At 39.3% G+C, this 22,061-nt stretch overlaps 1 protein-coding gene across 3 annotated transcripts in view; it reads left to right on the top strand.

Moving 5' to 3' along the window:
- afg2a (AFG2 AAA ATPase homolog A) overlaps positions 1-22,061 on the top strand; it is a 247,741-nt gene that overhangs the window by 70,545 nt on the left and 155,135 nt on the right. For all 3 annotated transcript variants that reach the window (XM_057849913.1, XM_057849915.1, XM_057849914.1), the window contains exons 12-15: positions 430-639; positions 4,919-4,972; positions 7,394-7,473; positions 10,844-10,970. In XM_057849913.1, the coding sequence (XP_057705896.1) occupies positions 430-639; positions 4,919-4,972; positions 7,394-7,473; positions 10,844-10,970 (471 nt within the window). The remainder of the gene's footprint in view (positions 1-429; positions 640-4,918; positions 4,973-7,393; positions 7,474-10,843; positions 10,971-22,061) is intronic.

The raw sequence follows: 22,061 nt of genomic DNA, 5'->3' as shown, positions 1-22,061 counted from the left end.
GTGCGCTGTTCCGTTCCAACCCATCGAGAGGAAGACTTTTCAACAACAAAGTTGTTGTCAACAACCAAACAGTTGATCTTAGTCAGGTGTTTCTTGCTTCAGCAGAAACCTCATTGGTTAAATTGTCCGCTAGACCCACTACCTTGCCCATGCTTGTGATATTGGATACTTATCTAATTGGCTGCCACCGATGGTGCCAAACGTTCAACTTATTAGACCAATGTTGAAGTGTCCTTCAGCAAAATGCTGAACCCAAGGTTGCTCATGATGCTGTGACCTCAGTATATGAATGAGGAAATAGTGTATAAGCGCTTTGACATACTGTAAATCCTGATTCATGTAAAGATGTGTATCTTTGCGTCCTTACTTATGAATGTAATTCCTGTTTTTTAAGACCCCCAAAATTCATCAGAATGTACTGCTTTACAGGTCCGCTGGGCTGACATCGGCGGCATGGAGGATGTGAAGCTGAAACTGAAGCAGGCCGTGGAGTGGCCCTTGAGGCATCCAGAGGCCTTCATCCGCATGGGCATCCAGCCACCTAAAGGGGTCTTGCTGTATGGACCGCCAGGCTGCTCCAAGACCATGATAGCAAAGGCCCTGGCCAACGAAAGCGGCCTCAACTTCCTAGCCATTAAAGTGAGTGTTTATTTTGTACTTCTTCACTTCATATTGAACCAATAGTTTCCTAAATTACGGAGGTTTTCACAGGCCCAAACATCAAAGTCGAGGTCAAAGTTAGTGGTTTCACCATGGTCAAATGCACCAAACACTTAAATCCTTAATAGGGCCACATTTTTAAAATCTAATTGTCTCAAAGCTTTATGAACATCTAAACTGCTGGTAATTTCTCAGCTGATTTTTAATGTGAGTGATTTTTTTTAAAAATAAAAATGCACATGTGTCAAACAGCATTGATGTCAAATTAGACTCTCAAAATGTAATTTTGTTTTGTCAATATACACTCTTGACAGCCAAATGATCAGAAACTGATTTTTTTAATAGAATGAAAACATTACCAACAATTGCCGCACAAAACCAGATCATGCTAGCGACCTGGCTGCTTTTTATTGCTTTCAATTTCATTGTTTGAAATTATAATTATTAATTCATGTATTTAACTCACTCATTCATCCTTTCACGGTCTTAACATGTCCATCAACATCCTAGAAAGATGTTTCACCCCTACCACCCAGGAGGGACGTCTCACTGCCCCACTTCCTGTGCAAAGAGCTTCCTTGTGTGACCCTTAAACCCGTGTTTGTCCATTTTCATTCATCACCTCTGACCCCCTCCCAACCACTGTCACCTCAGCCTCCCTCCCTGCTTCCATTCATTCCCAGCATCCTGACAGAGATGGATGGGCCAAATTGTGGACTTGTTGATCAGTGATTTCAAAGGGTTCTCAGTCAAAGCAGTCAACTCAAAACAACACTTGTTTTTAGATGTCTGTAATTGTAAACCATCATGCATGCACGGTAGTTTGGGAATCCCTGCAATGTGAGGGATAAAAAAAAGTCACATTCTAATTTGTTTGAAAGCACACACTTGTAGATATGCTGTACATTCAACTCGTATCTCCACGCCGGCATCACTCACCATGCGCAGGTCTCGTCTCAACCACTAAGAGGAACAAGTCAGCCTGCACACTTAACTGCAGACATGAAGACTGCGACTTGAAGTGTCCTCTTCTGTGTTGCCCTGGAGGTGTTGAAAGGGGGAACTTCAGAGGAAGGAAGTTCTCACCGGGGGTCTAAGTGGATATTTTATCAGACTAATCCAAACCAAGCCAGAGAGATAGAACTGAGTTTTAGTAAATAATATCAACTAGAATAAGGCACGAATGAGTCAAGTATAACTGTAACTGAGCATTATTTACCTTTTTAGAAATTTAGATTAGGGCTGCATCTATCGATTATTTTAGTATTCGATTAATCGATGAACCATTAGTTCGAATAATCGAGTAATCGGATAGGGAACATGAAAAATTAAATTACCTGAGGTGAGCCTCAAACAGTATGATAAATAAATAAATGAGGATCTATGTACAACAAAAGAACAATTGGCTAACTTACATTGCAAAAGCCCGCTAGTTTAAACGCTTTAAAATGCTAACTTTTTTACAATGCTCTTAACAAATGGTTCAGACACGTATATCCACAAAAATTGGCTAAATATACAGTGGGGAGAACAAGTATTTGATACACTGCCAATGGGTTTTCCCATTGGCAGTGTATCAAATACTTGTTCTCCCCACTGTACCTATAAACTAAATTACGAATGCATTAAAAAAAAAAAACATTTGCTCAAACAAAAACTTTGCTTATGTTGGTCTTAACAGGGAGCACCTGGATTCAGCCATGTGAAATGAGGCAGACAAGAAGGCAGTGTGTCCACCCAAATCAATAAAACTAAATGCGAACACTTTCAAAATAAACCATTACAACGCCACTTAAATTAAACGAATACTCAAAGCAGCAAAATTGAATTCGAATCTTTTTTTTTTTTTAATCGACTACTCGAGTTAATCGATTAATCGGTGCAGCAGTAATTTAGATTGATGTAAATTAAAAAAAAATCTATTTATAGTACATTCACATTCAATACTAGTTTGAAAACAAAAGTTACGTTGGTTCTCACTTCTCACCATAGCGTTGGGTTGTTGGTGCCAAGGTTTGTTAAATCGACACATAAGAAACCTCAAAATCAGGGCTTCCCCATGATTTTTGGCCGCCAATTTATTGGTTCCACACTTACCATCTTGGGCTGCAAGTTGTTTAATTTTGCTTACCTGTAAAAGAGTTGAAGTTTCTAAAAATGAGTCTCAATGTGAAATTACCAGGACCAAATGAAATCCACACCATTATAAAGCCCGAATACTGTTTAACACAGCCAGGGACAATGTAGTTTTTTTCAAACTCAATTTGTCCACCCACTGACTTGGTTTCAATATTTTTAACCCTGATTTCCATATTAAACATATAGATTCTGTGTTATTTCGCGCAAGTTTTTTGTTGTTGTTGTTTTTCCGGAAAGAAAACGCAAAGGCATAGTTTATTGGTTACATGTGACCTACATTCTAAAAACAACACTTTTGGACGTAGTTCTATTTTCGGTTTATCAATTGTCAATTTGTCACTCTTTGGGCGTGCTATGGTGTGAAAATTTCCACGGTAACTGTCAGTTACCCCAACAGAAAAATCAGCCAATTTTTGGTGAAAACCGCCATACAGTTTTGGAGCAATCTGAATATATTGGTTTTGGGATTATGTAGATTTACTGCACTATTGCAACTTCTGAGAAACATTATTGATGACCCTCTTAAGTGTGTCAAATTTAGTTAAAATTGGGCCATTCCTTCAGCAACACCATTTTTTCAATTATCTATTTTCATTACTTCGGTTGAGCCGTCTTGGAGGCCATTAGGAATGAACACACACACAAAGTTCCATATATATTTATTTAGATCAGTGGTTTTTAACCTTGCTTAAGGTACCGAACCCAATGAGTTTCAGAGGTGCATTCACCGAACCCTTTGGAATTTTATAGTAAAGCCATTTTTTTTACGAATTCAAAGCTTAGTAAGCTAGCATCTAGGTTCATACCACAGGACTTAATGCACAAATCTGATTTTTTTCGTGTTTTTTCTGACTCGAGTCAGGCATTAACTTGACGGTCTGAACGGGACCGGTCGCATAAAAGATCATTTTCACATATGGTTAAAATCCGATCTGGGCCACATTTTTCTAGAGTGTGGCTGCGGTCGGAACTGTCAAGTCCCCCAGATCGGAATTCATGCAGCAATTACGTCACCATGCGGGTCAGTTTGCACATTGCATTTCGGACTGTGAATTAGTGCAGGGGTTTTCAACCCAGTCCTCAAGGCACACTGTGGGTCCTGGTTTTTGTTCCAGCCGATCCAGCAGAGACAGTTGAACCAATGAGGCTTCTGCTAAAACAAGCCACACCTGACTGCAATCAACTGATTGCACTTGTAAAACACCAGATTGGGGAAAAAGTGTTGTCATCTTGTTTGGTAAGAATGAAATCCTGCACCCACAGTGTGCCTTAGTGGAATAGGTTGGGAACCCCTGAATTAGTGTGCATGCGTGATACTTGAAATGCCTCAAAGGACAAAGGCAGTCTGAAGGGGCATGCCAAAAAAGCAGACATGAAAAACAAAATCGGACTTGTGCATTAAGACCTGCGGTATGAACCTAGCCTAAGTGAATTCCTGTTCAAATTTCTACTAGATTTCAAATTTACTACAAATAATTTTGCTTTTGCTGTTGATTTTCATGTTGGAAAATGAAATGAAACTCGTTTACTTTCACAGGTTTTTTTTTTGTTTTTTTTGTTTTTATTTGTCTACATTCTCATTTTATTGTCGCATCCTTGCATCACATACTATTTTCATGGCGTAAAATGATTTTCATGTCTGTAGGTCTGTTTTACTTCCTCATACCAAGTGCAGTTCAACCTTCCACTGAGCAAACCAATCTCTCCTCCCATTAGATAGTGGGCTAGCAGTTGAAAGAAATGGGATGAAGCCTGTAAATTGAGGGCAAACTAATCCAAAACCTGGTCTAAAATGCTACTTTGCCTAGATTTTTTTCAGCGTACAAAATAGGGTTCTGCGTTTCTTAACCTTCACCGAACTCCTGAGGCTTACTCACCAAACCCAAGTTAAGAACCATTGGTTTACATATAGAACTTGAGAAACAGTAAGAGGTCATTTCTGGAGTGCATAATGCACTCAAGCAGAAAGTTCACTGAAATAAAAGCTATTCCAAACGATGCCATCAAATGTTCTTTTTTACAGTTAGAAATTGTAGGGTTTCTGCCAATGGGCAAACTTTTAAATTTACAAATGTATGAAAATATTTGCTTACTAACCTCCACGTGTTTGACATTTCAGGGTCCTGAATTGCTAAGCAAGTATGTTGGGGAGTCTGAAAGAGCCGTGAGAGAGGTTAGTCCTGTTTTGACTTGCCACCAGACCTGGAAGAGAAGACATAGCTTTCATGCACCTCTGACTTTTACAGAGTCCAGAAAATCTGTGTACTGGTGCAATTTTTACTTTCCCCGAGAGTGGTAGGCCTAAAACTATGTCAAAAGCTTCTTTGGTACTAGGAAATTAGTACTATTTTTCTTTAAAGAACTGTACACCAAATGAAAGAGTAAAGTTTTTTTTTCTTTTTCTAATTAGATATAGAACAAGGGTTGAATTCACCAAAAGCATGTCAAGCAGAAAAATTTGACATTTTGATGCTGATTTGTTTTGCTTTTGTGACACCTCAAAACTAATAAACTCTTGATGGCAAAATTATTTATGTACACATTTGCTGCTAAGAAATGGCAAGAAATATTTGGATTCTAATTAGTGCTGTCAATGTCTGTAATTTTGAAACCACTGTATGCATATCCAATACAGTATACATTTGACAGCACTAATACAGTGGGGCAAATAAGTATTTAATCAACCACTAATTGTGCAAGTTCTCCCACTTGAAAATATTAGAGGGGCCTGTAATTGTCAACATAGGTAAACCTTAACCATGAGAGACAGAATGTGGAAAAAACCCTGAAAATCACATTGTTTAATTTTTAAAGAATTTATTTGCAAATCATGGTGGAAAATAAGTATTTGGTCAGTACCAAAAGTTTATCTAAATACTTTATTATGTTCCCTTGTTGGCAATAAGGCAATAACGGAGGCCAAACGTTTCCTGAAACTCATGACAAGCTTTTCACACACTGTTGCTGGCATTTTGGCCCATTCCTCCATGCAGATCTCCTCTAGAGCAGTGATGTTTTGGGGCTGTCGCTGGGCAACACAGACTTTCAACTCCCTCCACATATTCTCTATTGGGTTGAGATCTGGAGACTGGCTAGGCCACTCCAGGACCTTGAAATACTTCTTACGAAGCCACTCCTTTGTTGCCCTGGCTGTGTGTTTGGGATCATTGTCATGCTGAAAGACCCAGCCACGTCTCATCTTCAATGCCCTTGCTGATGGAAGGAGATTTTCACTCAAAATCTCTCGATACATGGCCCCATTCATTCTTTCCTTTACACAGATCAGTCGTTCTGGTCCCTTTGCAGAAAAACAGCCCCAAAGCATGAAGTTTCCACCCCCATGCTTCACAGTGGGTATGGTGTTCTTCGGATGCAATTCAGTATTCTTTCTCCTCCAAACACGAGAACCTTTGTTTCTACCAAAAAGTTCTATTTTGGTTTCATCTGACCATAACACATTCTCCCAGTCCTCTTCTGGATCATCCAAATGCTCTCTAGCGAACCGCAGACGGACCTGAACGTGTACTTGCTTCAGCAGGGGGACACCTCTGTCAGTGCAGGATTCACAGCTCTCTGTAGGTCATTCACTAGGTCCCCCCGTGTGGTTCTGGGATTTTTCTCTCACCGTTCTTGTTATCATTTTGACACCACGGGGGGGGGGATCTTGCATGGATCCCCAGATCGAGGGAGATTATCAGTGGTCTTGTATGTCTTCCATTTTCTAATAATTGCTCCCATAGTTGATTTCTTGACACCAAGCATTTTATTGCAGATTCAGTCTTCCCAGCCTGGTGAAGGTCTACAATTTTGTCTCTGGTGTCCTTCGACAGCTCTTTTGTCTTGGCCATAGTGGAGTTTGGAGTGTGACTGACTGAGTTGTGGACAGGTGTCTTTTATACCGATAATGAGTTAAAACAGGTGCCATTAATACAGGTAACGAGTAGAGCCTCGTTAGACCTAGTTAGAAGAAGTTAGACCTCTTTGACAGCCAGAAAGCTTGCTTGTTTGTAGGTGGCCAAATACTTATTTTCCACTCTAATTTGGAAATAAATTCTTTAAAAATCAAACAATGTGATTTTCTGTTTTTTTTTTTTTTTTTCACATTCTGTCTCTCATGGTTGAGGTTTACCAATGTTGACAATTACAGGCCTCTCTAATCTTTTCAAGTAGGAGAACTTGCACAATAGGTGGTTGACTAAATACTTATTTGCCCCATTGTATGTATACATATTGGAAATGTATATATATTAGGGCTGGGAAAAAATAACAGCTTTTTCCCAATATCAAGCATTGATACTTTTTTCTGAGTATCGATACTGTAGATACTTCTAATGTCTGATTAGGTTTTGGAGTACTAAAGGCAATTACTGTCAGTTTTTACCCATGTGGGCTTGCTGTAAACATTGTGTTCTTATTGTTCATATTTTTATGTTGTATTTATGTTAGACGTACTTAGACGCAGATTATGACGCCATCAAGTGCTGTATTTCCTGTTTACGCTTGCTGCCAGCTGAGGGTGATCTCCATTCACCCGGCTATTTTAAAATCCTCTTTTCCGCATCTCCTCTCCTCTCCCATTGTCACCACCTCGCAGGTGTTTCGGAAGGCCAGAGCTGTCGCTCCCTCCGTCGTCTTTTTCGACGAGATCGACGCCTTGGCTGGCGAAAGAGGAAGGTAACTGCGAGCTAATAATAATGATGATGCGTACAGTATTGTTCCCATTGGAGGCAGGATTAGTCATGGTCTGTTCTGTGACAAATGCAATGTCTCCTAGCTGTCCTCTTTTGGCCCTTGTGGACACAGAGGAGGCTTTTTCTTGAATGGGATGGCACATCTGTTGCGTAGAGGAAATAGGATGGCGGGGGTGTTATTGGCTGGACAGAGAGACACAAACATTTCATTGTCCCCCTGACCCTGGCAATTGGGGGTGGAAGAGTAGCCAAATATGTGGCGTGGAAATGACCAACAGCCCAACTTTGTCAGTGGGCAGTGGTCGATCCATCTAAATCTATCTCGTCTAAATCAGTCATTCTCAAAGTGTGGTCTGAGTAACACTAGATAGAAAGTAAGACAGATGCCGAGTGTTAATAGTCGATAAATAAAGGACATTGACTTAAGTCTCCCATCCTCCGGAGTTATTTATGCACGTGCACTTCCTGCCATGTTTAATCAATAAAGTGGCTGGCCTCTAAAACGGTCCCTCCCTGGGATTTTCAAAACTGTTGACACAGGCGGACCACCTCCGTCTGACTTGTGGCGCGTGCGCGTCCATTCCTCCGCACCGACACGTAAAAGAGATGAGTAGCACCTGTAAATCTGTCAACCGACCTGCCACGAGTTCAAACCTGTGGGATGAAAAGAGCAAGGCGAGCCAGATGGGATGAACAGGGGGTTATAAAACACAACGTTAGACAAAACTGACAAACATTGCACGATGCAGTTACAAATCAAGAAATATTCTGTATTCCATTGAAATACTTTAAAAAGTCCAAAAATTATATTTTAAATTTATGCATGTTATATACCATAACTGTAGCACCATAAGGCACACCTGACTATAAGCCGCCACCCACCAAATTTGGCACGAAAATAGCATTTGTTCATAGATAAGCCGGACTGGACAATAAGCCGCAGCTGTCCTCACTGTATTATGGGATATTTACACCAAAAGATGTTCACCAGTAACACCTTATTTGACAGAGTGATCATACAACAGTCATAAGACCAAATGAAGCACCATGAAGCTTTGAACCAATTGGCTGTAAAGCTTCATTGCTTCAAGAAGCTTCATTTGGCTGTCACTGCTCCCTTGCGGGAGACAGTCAACCTCTGCTGTCGACACTGTTGTTGTCTAACTTACTTCCTAGCATGCATTGCAGCGCTACGGATGTAAATAACAATCAAAATTCATGTTCTGTGCTAATTATTTCTTCAGTTGTCTCATTAATTGCTAGTTATGGTATTTGGTAACACTTTATTTGACAGTGGCGCCATAAGACTGTCATTAGACAATTATAATTATGATATGACACTGTCATGAGCATTAAGGAATGCTTATAACAGATGTCATTTAATGTTGTCCGGCAAATTATCTCACTTTTGAATGGATGTAAAAGATCCAAGCTGGGCATAAATGGAATTAGTGACTTAATTTGCCAGATGACACTTAATGACATAAGCATTCAGTCTTATGACACCGCGGTCAAATAAAGTGTTACCTGTTATACCAAATAAATCAACAAATAGGCCAAACTGGACTATAACACGCAGGATTCAAAATGAAGGAAAAAGTAGCGGCTTATAGTCCGTAAATTATGGTAAATGACATATTTTAACCCTTACAAGCACAAATTGACTTAATTATCATTATTATTATTTGTTTTTTCTTAGCTCATTTAACACATTGACGGCCATTGACGGTGCTAGACGTCCAATCTACAGGGGTTGGACAAAATAATGGAAACACCTTAAAAAAAAATGAACAAAAACTAATATGGTGTAGTTCCGCCTTTTGCATCAATTACAGCCTCAATTCTTTGAGGTATTCATTCATACAACTTGTGAATTGTTTCCAAAGGAATTTTAAGCCATTCTTCAGTTAGAATATCCTGTAACGCTTTTAGAGACGATGGCGGTGGAAATCAACATCTTATTTGAATCTGTAAAACTGAGCATAAGTGCTCAATAATGTTGAGGTCTGGGGATTTTACTGGCCACACAAGATGCTCAACTTCATTGTATTTTTTTAATTCTCACCATTCTTTAACAATTATGTTTAATGATTATAATGCAAAAATGTTATCATTATTATGTCCTCTATATTTTGACTGGGAGGGGTAAATGATTTTGACTGGGTGAACGAAAATTCGTTTGCGCCCCCCTCCCCCAGTCAAAATGTATTACACAACTAGCGCCGTCAAAGGCACTGAAAGACGAGCATTCACGGCCGCTACTCAGTTTATACGATTGCACAAATAGCGCCGTCAATGCCATGTACGGAGTTAAATATTTTGAAGTACAATACTATTAAAAAAAAAAATATATATATATATATATATATATATTTTAGTGTTATTTGGAGCCGTAACCAGATTGTGTTTGTTTTTTATTAATTTTAATGTTGTTAATTTAGCTTATATTAACATTGTATTTGTTTATGAATGTATCTGTAATTATATCAAAATATTAAAAGGGTTCAAATAGGTTTTCGGGCTGTGGAACGAATTAATGGAATTATAATGTATTCTTATGGGAAATGCTGCTCGACATACGACCATTTCGACTTACAAACAAGGTCCTGGAACGAATTAACTTCGTATTTAAAGGTACCACTGTATCTATAATTATTTAAAAATAATATTAAAATATACAATCATGATTGATTTTTTTTTTTTAAATGACCAGATATGGTAACTTGGCTCATAAAGGTTTTAATGTCAACTTTTCAATAGCTGTCCACATTAGTGACTGCTGTCCCTGAAAGGGTTAATTATATGTATATTTAAAATAAAAATGATTACTAAGATATGTATTTTTAATCCAATATTTTGTAATGCATCTTCAGTATTTGACCCTCCTCAAGCAGCAAAAGTGCTCTGGTGGCTTATGATGACATCAATGGCAGTTTGGCTCACTTTAGCTGCCAACAGATTTATTTTCCTCTTTTACCTATGAAAGAACCTGTTACTAGTGCACAAGTGAGCACATTCAAACTCCTACTGTGAGTTTTACAAGATGAATATTAGCAATTAGAAGTGATGGATGTCACTTCCTCTTGCAGGGAAGTTGCCTAGTATAACCATCCATCCATCACACGGGGCTTTTTTAAGCACATTTGTTGTTCCAACACTTGTTTACTTCTTCTAACCTACTCCATCATTTCACTTCAGAGGCGGCAAGCGCACTTACACTCTATAGTTAAGTCAAAGTACAGATACTTGTGCAAAATCGACTTGCGTTTATTTTTCTCGATGCTCAAATCAGTCATTCATCACATTCTGTCATTTACGCTTATTTTCCGTCGTGTTCTCCATCATTCCTGAAGCTCTCCGGGATCGGGCGGCGCAGGCGATAGAGTCCTGGCGCAGCTCCTGACAGAGATGGACGGCATAGAGCAGCTCAGCGACGTCACTGTGCTGGCCGCCACCAACCGGCCGGACATGATCGATAAGGTAAACACACGCCAGGCACCCCTTTGGTCGATGATTGATAAGCACCCCCTCCTCCTCACCTCTCCCAATGCAACTGTTGTACGTGATGGATGAGGTTAAAGGTGGCTCTCTTCACTCTCCCTTTAGAATTTTGTCGTAGCTTTGTTTGCTTCGGATGAATACAACAACTCGCATGAGAAAATATTGACCATTGTGTGATGGCCAGTATTTATACATAGTATATCAAATAAGTTGAAATTTTCCGCATGATAAAGTAGATATTCTCATTGGCTGCCATTGATGGCGCTAAGACGTCGAAGACAACGAAAATGAATTGGACATCTACTGCCATCAATGACACCGAAAGTTGAGCATTAAAGGCCAGTTGTCCTATTTTCAATGAACTATAGGTCTATGGTTGCTTATTTCTGTTGATTTATAATTTTATTAATTCAACAAAAACTATGTAAAAATGTAATATACAAAGTCATAATGAATATGATATATAGTCTATTAGTGCTGCAACAATTAGTCGATTAACTCGAGTTATTCGATTAGAAAAAGGATTTGAATTCAATTTTGCTGTTTCAAGTATTTGTTTGATAAAAGTGGCGTTGTAATGGTTTGTTTTGAAGCGTTTGCATTTAGTTTTATTGATTTGGGTGGATACACCGCCCTCTAGTGGCAACAGTGAATAAGACATAATTTCATTTCACATGGCTGAATCCAGCTGCTCCCTGTTAAGACCAACATAAGGTAAGTTTTTGTTTGAGCTAATGTTTTTAAAAAAAAATTTTTTTTTTATGCATTCGTAATTTAGTTTATAGGTATATGTAGCCGTTTTTTGTGGGAATATATGTTTGAACCATTTGTTAAGAGCATTGTCCCAAAAAAAAAAAAAAAAAAAAAAACAGCATTTCATAGCATTTAAGCTCAAAAAAAAAAAAAAAACAATTCATAGCATTTAAGCTAGCTGACATTTGCTATGTAAGTTAGCAGATTGTTTTTTTTGTTTTTGTTTTACTTAGATCCTCATTTATTCATCTTTTTATACCGTTTGAGGCTCATCTGAGGTTTATGTTCCTTATCCGATTACTGGATTATCCGAACTGTCATGAACGATTAACTAACTAGTTCATCGATTAATCGACTATTAAAATAATCAAAAGCTGCAGCCCTATACTGTATGGGTATATATATATTTGTGTACGTATATACTGTATATACACAGTGATCCCTTGTTTTTCGCAAAGTAGCACACCCCTACCCAAAAATTCTTTTTATTAAAAATTTTATTATCTTTTTTTAAATTTTTTAATTTTTTTATTTTTTTTTGTGTTTGTGTGTTCAATGTATTTATTCAGATTCAGCAGTGGAAAGAGGTACATATGAGGCATGTTTTTCACTTTTTGCCCAAAGTATAATTAAAAAAAAAAAAAAAAAAAAACGCATGTACAGTGTATCACAAAAGTGAGTACACCCCTGGCATTTCTGCAGATATTTGAGTACATCTTTTCATGGGACAACACTGACAAAATGACACTTTGACACAATAAAAGTAGTCTGTGTGCAGCTTATATAATAGAGTTAATTTATTTTCCCCTCAAAATAACTCAAAATATAGCCATTAATATCTAAACCCCTGGCAACAAAAGTGAGTACACCCCTTAGAAACTACGGACATCCCTAAATGACCAAATTGAGTACTGCTTGTCATTTTCCCTCCAAAATGTCATGTGACTCGTTACAGGAATGCTGTCAGCATTGCTGCAGAGATTGAAGAGGTGGGGGGATCAGCCTGTTAGTGCTCAGACCATACGCCGCACTCTACATCAAATTAGTGTGCATGGCTGTCACCCCAGGAGGAAGCCTCTTCTGAAGGCGGTACACAAGAAAGTCCGCCCGTCTCATCAGACCGTAGGACATGGTTCCAGTAATCCATGTGCTTTGTTGACATGTCTTCAGTAAACTGTTTGCGGGCCTTCTTGTGTACCGTCTTCAGTGATACACTTTATGTATTATTTTAATAATTTCAAGCACTTCAAATGTAATAATTATGATACGTTTTAAACATGTTACTGTCCTACCAAATTATTTTTAAACAAGACTAGAGTAGAAAAATGCTTGTGTTAATTAAATGCTTCATTGAGTGAGTCCACTAAAATTAGCTCAAACTGCTCACTTACACACAATGAGTTGCCACAGCAACTGTTTAACAATTTAAACAATGATTGACGCATGCGGTGCTTTGACGTTTCGTCTTCCAAGCATCTGTTGTAATATCAAACCTTAACATCTGTCAATCATCGTTAACTATAATAAGCAACTCCAGTCGCGAAGTAGCAAGGGATCACTGTATATATAATTGAGACCTGGTGTCCACATATATTGACATCGCATTTGGGGTCACGTAAGCCACCCTTTATCTTGCAGATGTTAACATTGTGACGTACATGTCCCAAAATATAATGTCCTCATATGTGGACGCCAGGTCTTTATGGCTTTAAGTTTTTTTTTAAATGACTAAAAAAATATCACTTGCCCTTAAAGGGATTGTAAGGTATTTGACACTGATGTTACCAAGACACATTGATAATTATAAAACTCCCAGTATGTACAATCCATCCATTTTTTGTAAATGTGTGCAATCATCTCACACATCGTGATGCATTGCTACAATTGTTACTAAACTGAAAATTGAATAGTAAACTGTGTTGTCTGGCATGTGTTTCAATCAAGTGCAGCATCTTGATTTAGTCACTTGAAGATAATGAGTAGGACTTCTCCTTGTCATTGATTAGCCCTTGAAAGGCACATGTCCACGTACTGCTATGTGTCTCCTTTTTTTATCTTCTGCCTCTTCCCTGGCCACAAAAAGCAGCTTTCTTTGCTCTCTTATCCGCCCATCTCTGGCCTAATGAAATTTCCTGAGTGCTGATCAAAGGACACGTCTGGGCCTTTTCAAAGGCACACAGGAAGGAGAACATCCTGGCGCTTCTTAAAGGGCAGACGGTTTGTCTATATTTTTGTCATTTTGGCTCCCAGCCATTGCAAATATATTTGCATGGATGATTGGAGGAAGTGTTTCATTGGGAAATAGATGAAGATAGTCTTCTGTATCCCTACATGAAACCACTGGCTGTTATAATCTCCCAATGCTATGTATGACCGTTCTGATAGAGGGGAAAAAAAGCACCAAATGTATTTGTTTTGAGGTCCCTATAAAGTAAATTCAGCTGCAGTGTTGTTAATCTAATCTCACTTTTTTTTTTTTTTTTTTTTTTTTTTTTAAATTTCACTTCTATAACAGTGTAACTGTATACAAACTTTAAAATGCTGTGAGGGTAAAAAAGGCTTTTTTTGTGTTTCCTGTTGTACTGAACCTGCACCGAACCGTGAGCCCCGTACCGAGGTACACACTAAACGGTGACTTGTGTGTATTGTCACACTCCTAAAATATATACAAGTAGTCCCCGCGTTACGACGTACCCGACTAAGGCGATTGCGACTTTACGACGCCTGTTTTGTCGTTTTTTTTTTGTTTGTTTTTTGTATGTTGACTTTTGTTTTGTAATGCATGCTTTTATTTTGGCGCAAGAAGCGTAGAGCAGGTGCTACTTCCGCACGCGAGAGCATTTACACACCATTCATCCCATACATGTACATATGAGGAAGAGCGCAGCTGAGTGAAGAGGTGACAGCCTGTGCGCACATTTGTTGCTTGGAAAGCAGCTGGAGGTGAGGACTATTTAAAACCCAATTTGTATGGTTTATTGTGCTTTTTTAATTGCGGTCGAATATTTGGGGCGAGTATGCTAATCGTTTGTTATTGCTGTATCAGCAACTACTTTTAAACACTAATTTGAATGGCTGATATTGAAGATGAGACTGATTCAATATTTTGTTAGTTTCATTCTGCAAGTGTTGATGTCATGAGCAGCTGAAAATGTCAGCAAACCACATGGACATCTGACATCGTCATTTCGGAGCTTAGCTCGCTGTCTAGTCAGGACAGTTCAATGATCTATAATACATGTTTTTGGATAGTTTTTTTTTTATTTTGAGGGCGTATTTAGAGGTATTTAAAGATTTAATTCCAATTTACGCGGAAATTGGGGTTACATCGCCAGCGCAGGAACGGAACTCGTTCGTAAACCAGGGACTACCTGTACTGTATAGATATATTTTTTAATATGCAGGTGAGGCGCTGAATATCCTGCATCTCCTATCTTTATCTGATTGTTTTGATTAAAAAACATCACACAAGGTTCATGGATACGTCATTCAAGAAATGTGTAGGGCAAGTGGCTATTTTTGGTAATTAAAAAAAAATATATATTATTGTAGCGTCTACAAGAAAATGCAAACTTGGTGGTGATAATGCACACTCAGCAGGAAAATATTACATTGTTTTCACTTAATTGTTCCCACCTGGATGCTATGAACTGTATGTATAAAAAAAAAAAAAAAAAAAAAAAGTTGCCCGAGAGTTTAGGATGACGCTCACCATGCTAATGCTAATGAGAACGCTAATGCTATCCTAACGTTCCGAGCCACCTTACCAATCATCATCGGGTTTGCAAGGGCGTCACTACCCACCTGGATTTGCAAAGATTAACGAAGGCAACGTTAATATCACAGGTTTAAAAAAAATAAAAAATAAATAGTCTAACCATTCACATTGCAAAAACAAACGCAGTGGTGATGTTTACTACCCTCTTGCCTACGTGGAGGTCGCATGCATACGGATCGCGTTAGTAATACAGAGGCGTCTGATAGATACCTAATTTATAACCACGTACGAATGAGCCCAGCTCGGATTTGAATAGAAAATCAGAATTGAAATGTTTACGCTGCATTATAAAAAACATTTTGGCAAAGAAATCTAATTTGACCTGCAGTGTGTACATAGCCTAAGTTCACACAAGCGTGGTCTGTTTCCTGTGTAAAGAATGGATCCATCAGTGCGGCGGCAGAGTGACAGCAGCTTCCCTCTCATTGACAAGCGGCCACTCGCTCATTTCCATCTCCTTTTGTATCCTTCAAACTGACAAACATTCGCAAGGATGTCGGGTGGGGGACTCTATTAGTTAGGGGAGGTCAGTCAGGCTTTTTGTTGCCGGCCTGGACAGATGGGAAACCCCATGCATCTCGCCTCCACAAGCGGGCCTCTCAGGAAGTGGTCTCCCAGGCAGCTGAGAAATCACATTACACCCCCTTCGACCCCACTAACTGAGTGTATTGCTCATAAATGGGCTCGCAGTCACTTATGCTGCGGTAGAAAACTGTCAGCGTAAGACAGATTTTTATGAAATGAATGTTAACTGATGCAATATCAAGCTATGTGGATATGGAACACACTACCTAACCCTTGGCGTACACCCACAAACTCCCGCGTCCCCTAATGGTTTCACCCCCCCCCTACCCACCTTCAACACCACAGACACGGGTGGTCATTCCAATGCAAATGGCAGGATATGATGGGGGGGGTGCGAATGAAGATGAATGGGGGATGCGGAGTGTCAATGCAGTCATTGTCAGCTGTTAGTGTTGGAGAGGAGGCTCCTAGGGGGGCTCAGCTGTTCGAGTTGGGGGCAGGAAGTGGAAATAAGAGAGAGAAAGTGCATTGATTCCAGGGTGGAGGGAGCGGACCTGTTGTCCATCACTCAAGCACCCCTGCAGGAGATGAATTGAGAGGGAAGTCTATTGTTTTTCAAGATCATTGCTGGTCATAATAAGGGAATGACTTCCATTTGTTTGGGACTTCAAGTTAGGGGTTAAAGCCAGTGTTGAGTTTTGGGTTTTAAGATGGTGTTCTTGATGGTTTCACTTTGGGATTAAAAGTCTCATGTAAGGTTTTGAACAACGTGGAGTTCAAGACGGGTTTTGGGTTTAATGGTAGAGTGGGTTTGAAACTCTGTTTAAAGTGATCCTCTAATTTAAATACATGTATGCTCTAATAAACCACAATTGTTCTCTTGTACTAAAATATGTTGTTAGAAACACATAAAATGTTAAATCAATGGCAATATTTTATAATATTTAGTCCATATTTTGACCATTAGTTGGCGCCATGGTTTGCGGGCTCGCAGTGATGACGTAATTGGTATCTTTCCAAATGTGTAGCGTGTTAAACAATTGCTTATTGCTGCCTAAACTCGCGAAGTAAAATGCCACAATGTGCTGCTTTTGGATGCAATTTCCAGTCAAATGGAAACAAGGGGAGTGAAGTGAGTGGTCAAGGTGGAATTATTATTTTTAGTGAATAAATGTGCATAGGTGGAAGCTTCTCCCCCTTTTTGGTCCCTGTATGCACGTACCCTACCCACCACGCGTTACAACTGGCGCCCAAACATTTTTCCTGGATCCTCAGTCAAGTAAGGGATCCGTCTATTTTCTGGATCTGACGGTCCCACCGCGGCTGCAATATTGGTTTCGGATCTGTCCATTCTTTTGATTCGTCGGTCCCACTGCGGCTTTTCGGATCAGTCTATTTTGTGGAATCGACGGCTGCGATATTGCCAAGGGATCGGTCTAATTCCTGGATCTTCGAGTGAGTAAAAAAACGCGGATTTGGATTACTATTGCTATCTTTTATGTTGACTATTCTTCGTGGGAGCTTTCCCCAAATCATACTAAATAATTAAAGCACTATGGCACGCTACAGTAACGAGAGTGACTCTGACGTGGACCTCACAACAATGTTGGAGTTCGTCAGGGAACGCGTGTTTGCTTACTGCTGAGCTCCCGAGTGAAAAGTGGTCAAGGTGGAAATATTATTTTTTTGTGAATAAATGTGCATAGTGGAAGCTTCTCCCCTTTTTGGTACTTTTATACACGTATCCTAGCTACCACGCGTTACAATGTACAAGACATGGATTACACAAGGTGTGCTCTTTGGCATGTACTGTATGTAAAGCACACGACAGCTCTGGATGCTAACAATCTACATAATTATATTGGGATAAGTTTGAAAATGCAATATGCTTACCTTGAATATCTGCCAATAAAACCGGACAGCATACACTCTCGCTTCGTTCCCAACACAACAGTACTCTCTCGCATCACCAGTTTTGCCCAACTTTTGTCTTATCAGGTATTTGCTGCACGCATTTTTCCCTGAAGCTCGTCTTGTGAACGAACGACAGTGCTGTCCTGCTCTTCACTTTTCAGATCTGGTTCAAATAGGAACGGTAGAACTGACGACATGTTGGGAAAGCTAAGGAGTGACACGCTGGAATTTCGGCAACGGGACCAGTGACGTCACGCACTGCGACGTAACAAGAATGGAGACCTATCACTTAAAATAATTTTATAAACTTTATTAAAACAAAAACATTAAGAGAGGTTTTAATATCAAATTATTATAACTCATACTCACATTTATCTTTTAAGAATTACTTGTCTTAAAAATAGAGGATCCCTTTAAGGCTTCAAGTGAGGTTTTGAAGCCAGAGTTGAGGTTTCATTGTTGGCTTTCAAATCTGATTTAGGGTTTCGAATCAGGTTTTAATTTCAGTTCAGGTTTAGGGTTCAATTCACTGAATTTCCTCCGTTTTGCGGCTATAGAATTCAAATGTCCATGTCAACTGAGAAAGTTCATCAGAAAGAATGAGTCAGGGTTTGAGAATTGAGTTTCAGTTTGAAACTAAGGCTCTAAACTGGGAATATGTTTTGAAACGAGGTTTAAAATTTCAAATTAGTAATTCTCGGAGACTTCACTACCAGTTGACGGGAAACGGGGCACAGGGCCGCTCCGAAGGGGGCCTATTTTAAAAAACTTCAAATATTTTCAAAACCAATCCCGCTAGCGACCTAAAACCAAAAGAGGCACCTCCCTTAAGCATGCAGCATATGAGTCTCCATGAGCAGAGGCATCAACAAATTCAAAGTCGTTCCCTAATAAAATCCCGATTATGTTTTTATATAAGTATAACAAAACTTAAAATCTGTGAATTTCATTGCTATTTTATGCTAGATGCACAAAAATCACCAAGTGCAGAGATAATCACCCATATTTTCAGGATCAATAGCATTATCTAACATAAGTTTTTGCCTGAAATGGCGACTTAATTTTTTTTTTTTTTTTGGCATATGTTTTTAACAAATCACTCAATTTTCACATCAGAAACTTAACACTTCAGGATAGCATGCAGAATTATCTTAATTTTACTCAATAAAAGCAAATTTTGCATTTTTCTATATACAATCACAATTTATTTGGTTTGAATTCCGATGTCACTATTGCCTCAGCACGTCTTGCCGGCTATCTGGCCCTCGTTGTTTTTAGATTGAAATGTTACGTAAAATAAAACACGTAAAAGCAGATTTTTTTTTTTTTTGTATCGATGCAGAAATGTCTAAATTACATTTTTTTTTTACCCCCCCCCCAAAAAAAAAGGGCAGTTGGCTGAAAATTACCTCAATATTTGAATGTAAAGTTACGCTATTGTGTATAGATACGAAATCCAACATGGCGGCCATCACAAAATAAAGAGCTTTTTAAATTGAAAGTTCTAATAAATAAATGCGTAAATCCCGGAATTTCTATAGATATGAATGTAAAACAGTCTAGATCACAGGTGTCAAACCGATTCCAGAAAGGGCCAAGTGGGTGCAGGTTTGCTTTCCAACCAATGAAGAGGACACCTTTTCACCAATCAGATCTTTTACATGTGTAATAAGTTAAACTTTGTCCGGTGCTGCTTGTTTCGGTAGGAAGTTCATTGGTTAAACTCTCTACACGGTATCGGTTGGAACAAAATCCAGCACCCACTTGGCCCTTTCTGGAATCGGTTTGACACCTGTGGTCTAGATTATTGGTTAAATGCAAAAAAACATGGGCAGCTATCATTCATTTTACGTAAACATTTCAAGCTAAAGTTACACACATTTTTCCCATTCATTTCATTTTTTTTCACAGTTTCAAAGTGCATGCATGGTGCTATTATACTATATACAGGGGTGCACATAAGTGGTCCGCATGCGCGCATGCGTACTGGACGTAGACAAACGCGCTGGCCCTCAACGCCTTCCATACGCTTTTGCGTACTGATGGCTGACCAGTTTTTGCGGCGGACACGAGAAAATAACTTCTCAAAATGTCGAAGAGGCAGGCCCCACTGAGTAATTATTTCCGTGTTCGCCCACCCCCGTCAAAAGACAGACAGACGACAGAGACAGCACCAGAGCTACCGAAAAAAAGGACTTTTGCTGAAAAGTGGCTGCAGGAGGTACCATGGCTAGAAGCAAATGATGCTCGCACGGGAATGCGGTACAAAATGTGCCGTGAGAATCCCAATGTCGCTGATAAGAGCAGCGCATTTTATGTAGGGTCAAAGAATTTCAGCCAACCAAACTTTGAAAAGCACGAAAAAAACAGAGAGCATGTGGCAGTTAAGCAAACTATCGATGTCAGACAGGACCCCACTCACCCTATGGACAAGTGGCGGAATAAAGATAATGAAGAACAACGCCATGCACTGACAAACGTGTTTTTGCTCGCATTTTACAAAGCTAAACATGCACGTTCAATGAGGTCTTATGAGGAGGACATCCCACTTTTACAAAGGCTTGGAGTTAATGTGGGAGCTGCATAATGCCCTTTATTTTGAATTGGTGTTTTTATGTTTATTTCTTTACATTTCACTTCAAAGTAATGGCAATTTTGTTGTGTCAGTTGATGTTAATCAAACATTAATTGTTATTATAATTAAAGTTAATTGGCTCTAAGTAAAGCTTTTCATAATTTAATCGCATCAGGCGGGTCGGCTCTCGAGCTCAATGAGGACCAAGTCACATCTCCAGGTCCTCCTCTGAGAACCTGGGCAAAAAAAATATGTGCACCCCTAACTATATAATAATTACCTTGAATACTCGACCAAATCACTCTTGAGACACTCCTGCCTGCTTCTATGCACTAAAATGTTAGTCCTGTTTCCACCTAAATCTGGCGTTAGAACGCAGCATGTGTTTGAGCTGCCACGACGCTCTGCCTGGCTTGGTCCTCTACGGGTAGCCGTGGCGCAATGTCTGTACGAGCGTCTCGTCAACTGATAGTGAAGTCTATGGCATCTGTCAAGTTCAAAAATAGACCCTTAGGTAGACATTTGTAAAATTACCCAAAAATAAGGAGAGAAGACACTCAGTTTTCTTGGCCAAGGAGAGCAAGGAGGGACTAGACAGATAAATGCTAGATTACGCTGTATAGTCACCAAAATTGATCTAAAAAAACCTCCTTGCTCTTTCTTTTATTAGGGGTTTGTCCTAACACAGAAGGGTGCCGCCCTAAAGAGAGGGGGAAAGCAAGCTGGAGACACCCATGTGATTTTGGTTGGCTATGTGTGAGCATGTAGGTGGAACTAACTAAATACACGTGTGTAAGCAAGGGCACTTGGGTAAAGTGGTCAGAATGACCCAGACACTTCAGTTATGCAACGCTGCGGCCATGGAAGATGTCCTCGAATGGAAGATTGTCCTCGAAAGTCTAGACGAAAGTCCAGACGTAAGATGCTGAAGATGTCCTAGAAGGTCTAGTTACGCAATGTTGCGGCCATGAAGCAAGGCAGTTGTCACCCCGAACCTTTTTAACACTTTGTAACACTTAAACATTATACCTAGTATAGCAAGCAATAATCATTTACTGGTTATATCAAATAAGAAAAAATATGGCAATATGTATTATGTATGTATTACGTATTCATGAGCACAAGCAAATATTCAATCAATCAAGCAAATATTCAATCAGCCCTCGATAATTCAACAGCATCCAATTCATAGTTGGGGTTCAAAAAGAGGCTTTTGGAACAGGGTTGGACTTTTCCAATAAGATGTTCATATCAAGTGTACATTACTGGATAGAACATGTGCGGAAAAAAACAAATGTATCAATTCAGCTTTAGCATGTCACATGTTTTCATGACAGTTTTTGGCAAAATAAAAGTGATATTTCAAAGTTATTGAATTTTCCACTTACGCCGGAGAGTATGCCATGGTTTGTCGTATCCTTTTTCCCTCATATTCCTTTATATAAGAATTGAGAACAAGGGATGGTGTGATTTGGTACGTCACGTCCTGTGGGTTATAAAATTGGGAAAAGGGTTTCCAATATAT

The sequence above is a fragment of the Corythoichthys intestinalis genome, chromosome 11 (assembly GCF_030265065.1).
Source record: "Corythoichthys intestinalis isolate RoL2023-P3 chromosome 11, ASM3026506v1, whole genome shotgun sequence".
In the NCBI taxonomy this organism is placed as follows: domain Eukaryota; kingdom Metazoa; phylum Chordata; class Actinopteri; order Syngnathiformes; family Syngnathidae; genus Corythoichthys; species Corythoichthys intestinalis.
This window is presented reverse-complemented; position numbering and strand designations above follow the sequence as displayed.